This window comes from Anas platyrhynchos, chromosome 2 (assembly GCF_047663525.1).
Source record: "Anas platyrhynchos isolate ZD024472 breed Pekin duck chromosome 2, IASCAAS_PekinDuck_T2T, whole genome shotgun sequence".
NCBI classification, from domain to species: Eukaryota; Metazoa; Chordata; class Aves; order Anseriformes; family Anatidae; genus Anas; species Anas platyrhynchos.
Genome location: NC_092588.1, coordinates 75775649 through 75789545, shown reverse-complemented (window position 1 = coordinate 75789545; position 13897 = coordinate 75775649). Strand labels below are relative to the sequence as shown.

At 36.3% G+C, this 13897-nt stretch overlaps 1 protein-coding gene across 11 annotated transcripts in view; it reads left to right on the top strand.

The window, feature by feature from the left end:
- The window catches only part of CTNND2 (catenin delta 2), a 644010-nt gene that overhangs the window by 564901 nt on the left and 65212 nt on the right, over window positions 1-13897 (top strand). For all 11 annotated transcript variants that reach the window (XR_011807716.1, XR_011807715.1, XM_072034965.1 and 8 more), the window contains one exon: window positions 9209-9359. Coding sequence is in view for 9 of the 11 variants with exons in the window: in XM_072034965.1 (XP_071891066.1) it covers window positions 9209-9359 (151 nt within the window). In the remaining 2 variants the exon portion in view is untranslated. The remainder of the gene's footprint in view (window positions 1-9208; window positions 9360-13897) is intronic.

Genomic DNA, 13897 nt, shown 5'->3' with positions numbered 1-13897 from the left:
CAAAGTGCTATGTATACACTGTGCCTGAAAATCATTATAATTTTGTTATTCTCATGTCGTAGACCACATCAGATGATTGTGTAATTCTGGCACAGAAAAGTGATAAATGTGTTTTATTCATCCGGGAATGGGTGTAGCCCCAGTCCAAATGAGAAAACAATGCATTCATATTTGCCAGCACTAATGGGAGTGCTAAAATCCAAGCAGTACCCTCTCTCCCATTTCTAATAAATCTGTATCTGTTGTCCTTTAGTTCACAGATGTGTACAGTGAACTAGAGAGTAAGAAGAGCTCCACAGAGCTCTTGGACAAGTGATGTGGTGGAATAACTGATTTGAACTTTTAATACCATCCATGCTGATACCATGGAAAAAGCTTGGTTGTTCTCTTGTTGCTCTATTTTTCTAAAGATTCACCAATTTCATTACAAGTGATGTGCAGACACAAAATGAATATCCTTAATTTCACATGTCATACCAGCCATTTTTGTGAGGGGAATAATCCTCTTTGGGGATTACATAAGCATTGATGTTTCCACCTTTTGACCTCTCTTTTCCACTGCTGCAGTCTTCTGGATATAAAATGACTGGAATAAAAGATAGAAAAATCTTAAGAGGTTATTCCTAAGGGAGATTTTCTTTCTTCTTTTCTTTTTCTTTTTGTTGAGCTCCTGCAAGAAATTATGTTTGTATAAAGAATGGGAAAATGGGAAATGATTTTTTTTCTTGAACTTTATCAAGAAGTACTTTATAATAAAGCAAAAGAGGAAAAGAGCAAACTGTATTATAACAGATAAAGTCGCAATTAATAATAAATAGCAATTGTGGTGGTATTTTTACCCCCCAAATAACATTATCTTAATGCCAGAAGAATTCCAGAATATATGAGGTAGCCAGTGCACCAGGCATGCTCATACACTTCCAAAGATACAGTCTGGTCTGGAAAAAAAAAAATCAAGTGCAGTTCATATATTTGTATGGTTCTTTTTTAGCAGTTCTACCCTTCTTGTTCCTGTGGTATAAAGCTGACTAAATCCCCTTCGGTAACAGAGAGGTAACACTTTTAACACAGGCAGTGCTTAATCAATGTCATTATGAAGGGAAAGTGAGCAGATAAAAGGAAGCCTCAAATAATTATTAAAAAAAAAAAAAAAAAAAAAAAGTCTAAGGGATTTAGATAAATGTCTTCCACCAGAATTAACAGATGATGTGTGTCTAAATCCCCTAGACTACTTTTCAAAGTTTCAGACACAGAAGCAGCAGTACATAGCTCTAAGGATTAACAGATGAAAAGGGCTGAAAGTGTTTTTATTTCGGGGAATACAGTTTTTCATTGATCCATACACGTAAAATCAACACATGCACATAATAAATCTTAATCTCTAGTACATTTTTAGCGCTGTTTCACTTGCAGGAATTCCTCCTAAAGCCAAGCACTACCAAAAAAAAAAAAAAAAAAGAAAAAAGTGCTAAATAAATGTATTTGCATAATACTATTCTGTGTGAAGATAAAACACTTTGGGCCAATGTTTTTCCATAATATTACCTGAAGTTCTGCCATGTATTACCCATTTGTATAGTAAATTTGATTTTTTTGAAATGATTAATACAATATTTGGTCCCTACAGTTATTATTAGAACCCAAGCAATCTGTAATGAATCAAAAAAAGAGCATAATGGTGACAAATACATTAACCAGTTGAAATGTAAGTTTACCAATAAAACATGATTCTGACCTGAGGTGAGAGAAAGGATATTTTCAGTGCAAGAACTTAACGTGGGAAAGATGATGTCTGTATATCTTGATTTTGACACATATTCTGGTTCTGATGAATAGATTGACAGTTTATACAGAAAGCAGGATTTTAGAGTAGAGGCTGTTTCAGGTGAATATGGAACTTCCTTCATGTCGCTTTGCTGCACCAGGGCATAATTACACAGGGAGGACACAGGTATTTGAAACTGGAGGAAAGAAATCCATTACTTTCATGGAAAATGACATGCATATGCTGTATGATAATAATGGTGGATTTCTGGAGACTCATTGCTTTCCAAAATGTTCTCTCCCATCAAATCATAACCAGGGTAATCTCACAGTATCCTGAACTTCCTCCAGGCACAAGGAACAGCACATTAAAAGGAGAGTCATTGATTTTAGTTGTTTTCTTTCATTTCCACTGTTACTTTTTTTTTTCCAGAAGTAGACTTTATCTAATTGTATTTATTACACTTCCAATTATACTTAATTTGAACTTGTGTTCTAAGGCTACTTACAACAGTGAAATAATAAAAACCTAAGCAAATACATTTCTCATCAAACTTAGCGACAGGTTTCCCTGAGCAAATAATGTTTGGGGTAGCCTTTTGAAGTGGTGGAGACTCTTTACCTCCCATTAGGTATCCACTTCGATTGGGAGCTCTGTTAGCTTTCCTTACCATTTAATTAGGGTGTTGTCAAGTTTGTGTAGTGTCCACAAATAGAAACAGGAGGTTCACTGACTCACCCTGCTACATTCCAAAGACACCCATCTGCTCATTAAGAAATTTCTGTCACTGTAACACTTCAGACTTGAAGCCCTTTCTGCAACCTCATATCATTTATTTTAATACTTTGGATATCAAAAAATTATGAGGTGCAACATTACAAGACTTATCCTGTAAAAGGAAATCTCCAAAGTTATTTTTATGTACAGTCTGGCATCAGTACATTTCCTTGGATGGTGGGAATAAAAGAAGAGGCAAGTTCTTGTTAGTTTTCACCTTGGTCAATAGGCTATTAATGCATTCTATCTACTGAGCATGTAAGAAGTTATGTTCAAAATGTCCTGCAGTTAACAATGTCAAGAATCCAAGGTTATGTCCTTTCTGAACAACATTTTGCTCTCAGAAAGAAAGGAGAGATATTGAGTTATCTGTATATTTTTATGTTTATCTATATATATCTGACAGCTAAATTTAGGCTGCTGTCAGTTTATCTGCCAGAGAAATTTTTGTTGCTGTGAACTCGTCACCTGCAGTGTTATTTGCTCTCTTACTTACAATTAAAAATACAGTGTTGTCACCACAAGTATAATGTCCTTAGTTTCGGTAAACCCCTAAAACCTCATTTCTTCATTCACATGACCCTGTTTTGTTTTAATATGCTACTATAACTTGTAAAGGTAATGCATAAACTCTTCCTGCATCTGCTTTAATGGCAGGATGGATGGCTTCATTTTCCTGAGCAGTCATTAGTCTCTTGAGCTCTGTAAGACCAGGAACAAGTGCTGCTCTGTTTAAGTCTTGCAAGAGTATGAAGACAGAACATTCCTCGGGTTCTTTCTGCCTCCTGTAGTGCTCTTTGGTTAGACAACAGAATGTCCCTGCCTTTGATCCCCGACAGGTACAAAACCCATGTGAATGGGGTTTCTGGGTCAACGGCCTGATCTCTTGAGATAGCTAGATGAGATACCAGTCTTTGTTCCTTAGGCAAACAACTACATTTATTTTCTTAATTCCATCCTAGAGAAATCTGAGTCTCCAGGGAGTTAGAGCTCTATTAAGTAAATTATTAGATAAAGAAACTGAAAACATAAAAGGGACTGATTCAGTCAGAAGGTCAGTGCAGCGACTTCAAAGAGTAGAAAGAAAAGAGTTTGGAGCGCCTTGCCATCCAAACACTTGCAGATAATGAATAATTATTGTCTAAAATAGCAGACATCAAGGTTATCAATCTTCCTCTTATCAGGCAAGGCCATATTGTGGGTTTCTTGCCAGGCTTTTCTGGTGACTAATTATTTACATGTTAATCCTTTAGAGTTTCATCAGGCTGTGCCAGGAGGATATTTTTTGGATTCCAGTGAAAAGACTTTCTTTTCTTTTCTGCAAAGTATTAGTATTATGAACTCTTATATGACCGGATGGAGAAGACCACTTACAACACACCAGCAAATCCACAAAGACAAGCTTTTTAAGGAATCAATGCATTAATCTAGCAGGAATTCTTACCTGGATGGAATCTCCTGCATAGATGAGGCTGCAGGAATTAGTACAGAGAAGCCTTTTAGCCCTGTAAGAAAGAGAATAATATTCAAGGGCCAAGATGATGTACAAGAAACAAGACCTGCTGCTGGAAACAGCAGTATCATAGACATCATGGGGAGATCAGCATGGGTATCAGTTTGTTGAATGGGAGCACAGCCTAGTAATGTGAGTGCAGTATGTAAGTATATGCAGTCAATTTTCTTCCCATGATATGCATCACTTTTGTCCTGAAGCCTTTCTTTTATAATGATAGTAGGTGCGACACTTAGAAAAGTCATTGTAATTGCTCTTAGATCATTTCGAATACAAATTACCCACTTGTACTGCAGAATCAAGAAAGACAAGGTGCAAAGACAGCTCCTTCTGAACTTCATCTTTCTCGAACACTTGAGAAAGATGTCTTGAAGACATTGAAGATGTCTTCTGTTAACAGCATTTCAGTTTTCATTTATTTATTTATTTGTGTATTTTTACCCACCCTATTATACATTTCTCTCTAAGGTCTAAGGTCCTGGAGCAAGAGGAAAGTAACCAGTTAATACATCACAGCAAATTCTGTCTCTAATCTTCCTGGTTCTGTTGGTAATTCGGTTTGCTCCATCACGCTTACTGCCCTGATTTGGCTTTCATTTTGTGTTTTTTGTCTGTCCATTTCCCCTTAACACTTAGTATCTCTACAGAGTCTTTGCATCACAATGTTGACCTGTAACAATACAATGCTGATTTTAGTCAAAACTGGAGTATGTGATGTTGAAATGTTCTGAAGGTACTCAGATAACGCTGATGTCAGTGGCAGGAAAGTGAATCCATCCAAAATATCAAGTCTATTCAATTGTTGGCATTCCTTGGGGGTTTTTGTTTGTTTGTTTGTTTGACTGGTTTGGTTTGGTTTCTTTTTTTGTTTTCATTTTGTGCTAGGCATTTGTTCACTTTAGTTTGTTCTTCTCTGTCAGTGATTTACAGGAGAATATAGAAAACTATATAAAATACTAGAAGGAGTTAATTTGTTAAATGCTTTTAAAATTTTCTTTAAAAGAGAAATAAGTTTGATACAGATGAATTACTCTTTTGTTGAATTTTAACCTAATGTAATCTTAATCCCTATAGGCATTCAGCTTTGGAAAGAGTCCTTTATAATAATAACTGTGGCAAACTAAGAAATAATTTTCCAGATTACTGTATTTTTCTTCTTAATTACCATGACAAAAATAAAAGAGAAACTACTAATGAAAGTAGACATAGCGGAGCACTAGATTCCTTCAAAGTGATGTATAGTAGTTATGCTGTCCGAATTCAATTATCGGTAAAGACTATTCGTGCACAGATTGTGGCTCCTGTGCTTGTCTCTGATAATTTAGCTGCAATCTGATGCAGCAATAATGATTTTGTTTGTTTCCTTGTTCCATCTGAAGTGTGCGCCGTTCCCGTAGGAGTCCTTTCTCTTCACAAACTGAACAGTTATTTGATCATTGACACCGCTGCTGATTTGTGGAGTAACAGGATGATTAAGTATATTGGCAGAGTGCCTCACTTACCGATAGGCAACAAACCTTTTGTCTCTTTTCTTTTTTATGATTTTTCATCTCTTTCTTTCATACTCCACTGAGCTCATATTAGCAGCTGACCTGCAATGTGGAAATGTAGGAATGTTCATGATGGCTTTAGGCAAACAAAAGAATTATCACTATACGCAAGAGTGAATCAATTTTTCCATTTTCTGAGAGAATAAAATAGCAGTTTTGAGGCATCTCAATTTGAGTATTCCTGAAATACACAGAGCACAGCATAATTGCTTGCAGAGACTTGTCCTAATTGGCAGTTTAAGGAAAGAGACACAGACAGTTCCTACCACTTGCGAAATGGAAAGTTCTCCGGAGACTGTTGAAACAATTAATAGACATTTCTGACTTTCTGCCTAAGGTGCTTGACTTGAAACAGAGCCAAAATGATAGCGATTTGCCATGAGGAGCCTGTGAACTTTTCCAAAGCAGATGGCATTCTCGCCACTCTTTTCTACTTTCAGAAAAGGGAGCTGGGGGGGGAAGAGGAATGTGTAGGGGAGAGGAGAGATTTCGCGCATTCTTTTCTGTCTTTCGCCTATTGTTTTATTTATGTGTTTGCATATGTGCATCTGTAAAACATTATAGCTGGAACTTTCTCCGTATGAAAACTTGGAAGCTGTATTATTGACTTTTATGATCAAATTAATTGGTACATTACATATACTGAAGACTTGGATGTCATTTATTCAGTGAAGTGATATATATTTTCTTTTTTTTTTTTCATACTGAATTATTTCAGTGTTATTCATACAACATCTTTTGCTCTCTCCAAGGTTAAAGAATATATATTCTTAATTTATTTCCTAACTCCACCTGTTTCTTTTAGGCTTTTGTTTTGAAATAGATAATGAAAATGTAACAACCAAGAAGTCTGTTTTAAGCCTGTCTTTCTTAAGTGTTTCCTCTTGGTAGCTAAAAAGTTCAAAGGAAAGTGTTCACGGAGGTTTTAATATGGAGGTTTTTATAATACAGTGAAAGTTCAATAAAATCATTTTCGATCATTTTAGATCCTCTCTGGTATGGAGCAGACATAAATAATTAAAAACAAACAAACCAACAAAAAAACAACAAACCATCCCACTGATTCCTCATGTAATCCACTGAAAAGTCTAAATCTGGGATGTACTTTTACAATGAACAGCGGCATCTCTCAATATGCTGCCTGCTAGCTTGAACTCGCTCCTCAACCAGACAGGCTCACTATATTCTCAAGACAACTTCACTGTAAGCTTGAACTCTCACGCTGGCAGTCCTCATATAATCGCAGCAGATACACTGGCAACCTTCCCTGGGAGAAGCATAGAAAACACAGGGATGGGAGTTTTTAAGTGCAAAGAATTATTGCTTTGGGTACACCCAGCTGCAGGTGACAGCATATTTAACTGGCAGGTATATGCATGGTTACTAAAAAAGGAAACTCAAAAAGATTACTTTGGGTAAAAGAAAGATATTTTTTGTTTCAGCAGATACTTTCAATTAAAATCACTGATCCTTAAGATTTTGTTTTGTTTTATATCTCATGATCCCATACACTGTTTCTGGAGAAGTTGGTGGAGAAGCATAGATAGAATAAGATCAGTCCAGAATCCTGCTACCATTTGTTTATATTCTCTCACCTTAGAGCTATTCTTTTCTTTGCTGCAGAAAATGATGGCACATTTACATTTTAGACATACTACATTATTGTGCTCAATGATGTTGAGAATCCTACATCCCATTTACCTGACTTGAAAGCTTATTGTAACCATTATCCCTGTTGTCTACAGCAAAGTCCAGCCAGATAGTTTTTGGTATGCATCTTTACTACAGAGGAGAAATAATAAAATAATATTCTTCAAATGCTGTTTTCTTACCCTTTTTCCCAATTTCCCCTGAGTCACATTACCTGAAATGAATTTGTACTCCAAATATCACAACATTGCAGCCTTTGCCTGTCCCTATTTCTGCCGTTGTTATCATAAATTCGTTTTGTTTTGCTGCTCAGGGGCACCTGTCTATAGTATAAACAGATACTAGCTTTTTAAAATGAGCACCTGAACTGTGATAAGTAGAGGCCATATACAGAGGTTATGCATGATGTGCTGGTAGTGAGCGTGCTTTCCTTTTTCTAATACTTCATGTCATGGAATTGTTTTTTACTTTTTCTGTTTCTGGAAGAACACTGCTGTGATCTAACTGTTCATTAAGGTGCGAGGTAACTGTTCTTTAAGGTTTTGTCAAAAGAGAAAGGTCACCATGATCTGAAAATGCTAAGGCATCTGAGTTTCTGAAATATTTGAAACATTTCAAAGTCCAAGGGGTTCCAGAACTTTGCCTTCACCTTCCCAGTGTGAAGGCATGATAAGCATCCATGCCATAAAATGCTGAAAGGAGGAAAATGCTCTGCTTCAGTAAATTTCCTTCCGCATATCAGTACAAGGAATGTGAATTAGGACTGTATAAAAAATCAAGAGAAGAGTTCAAAATACTAGAAGGAGTGCATGCCTAATAGATGGCCCGTTTCAAAGCAGACTGTGCTTGGTCAACCTGCACATCCTGTAGGTGTCAGATTTGGGAATAACCATGGATTTTAAAAACACAACATCACAGTTTTCATCATGTTTGCATTTTTCTAGCTTCTGGAGCTAACAGTAGAATGAAGTGGATAGTATAGTTAATGTTTCATTCCTTCAGATGCTGGGAACCCCAGGTTGTACAGCCATGAATGGACCTCCTGGTCAGGGCATGGCACACTGTGCAGACCCCATCCACGAAGAGGTTCACTGGCATGATAGTATTTAGAGCTCTTAGGGGATTTTCATAGAAGTAAACAACTCTGTTCATCACTTCCACTGTCAAAAAAAAAAAAAAAAAAAAAAAAAAAAAAAAAAAAAGGTGGGGTGGATATTCATGTAAGAACATGTTGCTTCACTTTAAGATAAAGACATGTCAGTGGTGTCATCAGGTGCCACATGGAAGGTGTATACATGTTCCTCTGTTATGACTAGCTGCTGAGTTTATCCTATAGGCAAGTGGTGTGTGCAGCATGGCACTGCACTGGCCTGCACCTCCTCAGGTCAACCGGTATGTGAATTACTAACTCCTTGATGTACAGTGCTGTTCCAGTTAGGTGGAAGGTATCAAAAATCAAATGTATAGTTGTCTCGTGTTTTTTTTTTTTCTTGAACAAGTTGGCAATCACAAGAGAAATTATAAAATCATTTTCCAGATTTTTTAACTGATTAATTCTTATGATCACAGCAATGAAATTCTCAGACATCTTGAACTTATTTAGTAGTATATATTTTGTAATATAAATGTTGTTTTAGCAGCGAACAAACAACATTAGATGTTGTATAGCAAATGCTGATGCAAAGCAAGTTTTCCAAAGGCTTGGGCTGTAAAACGTAACCAGGTGTGCTAGGATTCAAGTCAATTCATCAATTAATTTCTCTGCCACCATGAAAAATTAGTGTGGATTTCCAAATCAAGTATTTGCCTGGCATCATAAACGCAATTATTTCCTCTCTTTTGAGTTTACATCCACATGCTTCTGTTACACCCTTACTCTGTAACCTCAGATGCCTTGCTATCTTGGATGCATTTCTCACTTTCTTCTTCATGCTCTCCCATGTGTCTTTACAGTGGTCAGTGTATATCCGCGCTGCTGTCCGCAAAGAAAAAGGACTGCCAATCCTGGTAGAACTGCTTCGAATAGACAATGACCGGGTGGTGTGTGCAGTAGCTACAGCTTTACGAAACATGGCCTTAGATGTCAGAAATAAGGAGTTAATAGGTATGTTCTTTCCAATCTGTCTCTATTTTCTGTACTTTTTTTTTTTTTTTTTTTTTTTTTTACCTTACAGCAGGATAAGCAAAATGAAAGCAATTATTCTCACATTTCTAACATAATTTCTTTAATTCTTTCTCTAATGTGTTATATTCACATTTTATGTGACAGCTTAATGCTATATTGCAAGGAATTGTTAAATTAATTAAACATCATGCAACACTTTATGATTTGTCATACTGTAATCTCCAGAAGAAGAATAATGGCTTTGTTCTGCTTTAGCACTTCATTCATAGGCTGACAGTAGCACTTGCAATTTCCAGATCAAGAATATGAGCAGAGCAGCCACCCCGATCCTCAGATTCTCTATTGCAAGTAATATTATGAAGTGTCAAATCATGGACTTTAAAGATGTTTCCAGGAATTTACTGGGCATATTAGTATCTCCAGCAAGAGAACTGGGAGATACTTAATTTTCAAACATGTGCAGTATAGGAAGAAAACAATTTACATAAATCATTGTTGTTTCTGAATTCTGATAGTATGGTAAGCAGTCTTCTTGAGTTTTCTGGTATTTTTATCATTATTATTTTTATTATTATTAATATTATTATTTTGTTTATTTGTGTTGTTGTTTTGGCTTGGTTTTAGCTGAAATTCATTCAAATACTATGAATCATCGAATTTCTATTTTCATGTTCGGTCTTTGAAAAATAATCACTTTATTGGGCTTGCATTACTTCAACAGTTCGTGACAAAATTATTTCTACTTCCACTGTACATTAGGGGTATATTTTTCTTCATTTTTTGCTAGCTACTTAATTTGTTATCATTACAGCATACTTATCCTCCTCTGCCTTTAATTACAGAATTCCACAAATAGAAACTTTGATCATAATGCTTTATTATTTATATTCAGTGCTATCTCAGGGTTAGTGCTTCATTACAGCAGTGCTCTGCAACTTATTAAAACAAGGCAATCACTCTCCTGACATATTTTACAAACTAGTGACAACTTCACTGACAAAACGTTGTAAAGCAAATAGAGGTAGAGACTGGTGAATAGTGTAAACCTGCTAGGATTACCCACGAATTGAACTCAAGACTGATGCTTTCTTTGCATGCCAGAGCACCCTACTTGGTCAGCTTTTGCTCATGTTACAGTTGATAAAATTGGCATGAAATTAGAGTTGTTTGATGTACTGTTTTCAGCCTTCAGGAAGCAAGATACTGTACGTGTGTGGGGTTTTTTTATGTGTGTGTGTTTGTTTTTTCTGTTGTTTTCTAGGAATTTTAAAGTAGAAATCATTGCTGACGCCAGTATATCAGCCCATCTAATCTGGATGAATAACTGATGATCTTTTTATTTTGTCTCATGATCCCACCTCCACTTTCAGTCTTCAGCATGTCATAGTCTCTATTCAACATCTTAGTCTTTTTTTTATGGGACTTTCTCTATAGGGTTCACAAACCACATTCACTGTTTTTTTTCTGTAATCTCTTATTTACTTATTGACATTGCACAAAATATTTAACAGTCAAATTTAATGAGTGTAAACATGGTTTGTAATGCTATGAATTAGGCTTTGGTTAGCTTTCCTGTACTGTGATTTTCATTTTATAATTGAATATTTTTTATTTCCTTTCTGAATATTCAAATTTCATTTAGGAATGTAAAGCTAAGCATGTGAAAATAGAGCTGTCTTTTAATATGACATGCCATACAAAATACTCGTCAAATTATGGATAATAAGATTGCATAGCTTCTGAATGTTAATGTTTTATGGAATATTCAGAGAACATGTGATGTAAACAAAGAAAAATTTTAAAAAGACAGAAAAAGTCTGTTGACAATAGTCACCTAATAGTTTTATTTATCTTGTCAGACCGTTATGACTGCAGTGCTGCTTAGAGTTAAATTATTTGTGGGGTAATTCTGGGGAATTGTACTTTATTATTGCAAAACACATTTGTTGCAGTTTAGAAAAAAGTGCAAACATGCCAATACAATAGGGAAGGTATGACTACAGTTCCTGAACCATTTGAGCTATGATCTTTGTATGTTTATTTCTTTGGCTTTTATCACTGCACTTCAAAGAAAGAGTAATAATGGTCACTATTTCTCTTGTTCACGATTATTTTATAGTGAATGGGTCACATCATAGATCTGATTTTCATAAATGCTGAACATCTGCAGTTGTCAAGGATTTCAACTCATTGTAGGCAGTCTGGTTCTGTGAATATTGAAATTCCACATGTTCTGAGATACCTTCACTGTTGCTATGGAAAGGAGGGCTCAAGAAGGGCTTGTTAGCGTTCATCACTTGAGCTCTTTCTAACTAAGTAGAATCAGCATCCTGTTTATCGTGCCTCTTTGAAGTTTCAGTTTGTGCATCATATTCTTGCAGTGACAAACTCTACCTCACAGACTGTGATTTTCGCCTTAGGATAACCTTTTTTAAAGGTTAATTGTCCATCTGTATACACAGTAAAGATTCTGTAGGTATAATCACGTTTCTTTTCAGTGGTGTTGTGGTTCCATTCCCAGCTGACAAATTTTTACTGATATATGCCACGGAATGTGATATTTCTTGCTGCTGCTGCCAAGCAGCCCATAAATCAGTGTTGAGGCATCTGGCAAACATATCAGAAAGATTGCTAAAATTCAGACTCACCTGTACCAAACTACAAAACAAACAAAATGACCACAAATTTCTTTCTAGACTTTGTAGAATTTACCAATCTATTTTGGTTTTGTCACAAATCTATCAGGTGTGTTGTTATATTGATAAAGTTTGGGGCCAGCTTTCTCTTAAACTTTTTCTCAGCCATCCCCATATAGCATTTTGTTGTTGTTGTTTGTTTGTTTGTTTTATAGTGATTTTTTCTTCCTGGGTTTCATTTAGGACATGCTCTCTGTCCTTAAAACGACCCTCATTTTTCTCCTTCTCCATCAGTTCTACATTGTGCCATGTGCTCTCTAGTTGAGGTTCAGACAGCGGGCAAATTCATCTTCTCCTCACCAAAATTAAACCACACTGAGATGAAGACATAGTAAGCTCAGCTTATCTCGTACTGATACTAGGTAATCCGGCACCTGTTTTTCCCTCCTTGGGCATACTGCCCAGTCATGTTCGGGTCATATTCATTTTCCACTTGCATTTCAGGACCATCATCTGTACAAAATAGCAGCTGTTCTATGTTGCTTCTCAACAGTGTGCCCCATGGGAAGGTTCATCAACGTTGTCTCTCTCTCAGCAGTGCCACAGCTGAGGGAAGTAGTGCTGAGGGCCTTGGGGATGTATGACAGTTGATATTGCCTGTTGTATGCTTTCAGTGCACAGTTTTGTGCTTCAGGTCTTTCTGTCAGCTTGTCCTTATCCTGACAGTGATTTCCAATGTGATTCTGGGCCAATGGTGATTGAGAGAAATATTGTACTATTATTTCAGCAGCCCTACTCATGCAATTTCTGTGGCCACTTGGGCTATATTTTTGTGGTTAAATAAAAGATGTTTTAAGAAACTAACAGTATTTTGGTCACTCGCCCTTGAAAAAAAGGAGGACAATTCCACCTAATGGTTTTTGTTGACTTACTGACCTATGCAGGAGCTATATATCCTTATTTATCTCTTCCTTTACAGTATGTGGAGAAGCCATGTATCTGTTCAGGTCTCTAGATTCTAGTGAGGGGATAAATTAAAGTGCTGCAGTAATTAAGACATCACTTTTGTGGATATCATTGCAAAATCATTATTCAAATAAGTGAAGTTAGTGGTAAAAGTTCAGTTGCCTTCACAAAGTTTTGAATCAAGTCTTGAGACAGGGCATGCAAAGGAGGGTTATTTTTTAATAATTGTTCTGGGCTATAAGGTGTCAGTACTGAATTATTCTCAATTCCCACTCATCTGTTGGTGATACAGTTAGTTATAAAGATAGTGTATCAATTAAATTGTTGCTCAGCTTGTGTTGGAACCTGCTTAGTCTTGCTAGGTGTCTAAAAGTTTTGTATCCCATGTAATATACATGAAATAGACTCCCTTACAGTTGGCAGACAAAGAGAAACTCTTAGAAAGTGATTGAACTAATATGATAAAATGGATCTCACCCTGTATTACTGCCCCGCCATTGTGAGAAATTAAAAAAAAAAAGGGGAATGTGTAAATTGCCGCTGAGCCATCTCATGAGCAGTGTATATGTATTTGAGTGTCTGAAGTAGACAGTGTTTGGTAGAAAGTTTTATTGCTAAATTGGAGAAAGTTTGGTTGAAATATGTATCAGGAGTTCACAACTCTAATGAATTGTTAGACTCATAGAATAATTCAGGTTAGAAGGAACTTCAGGAGGTCATCCAGCCCAGCCTTGTACTCAGAGCAGGGTCAGGTATGTTATTTCAAAGTGTTATATTGATTCACATTTGGAAAGATTTGCTTTCAGCTGCTGGCTGAAAACATGTCAAAAACAAGCATTTGCATTCTAACAGCAGAATGTGACTTGTGGAGCATAAATAGCTATGTGAGTTCCTACTATCCTAGAACATGGCCAC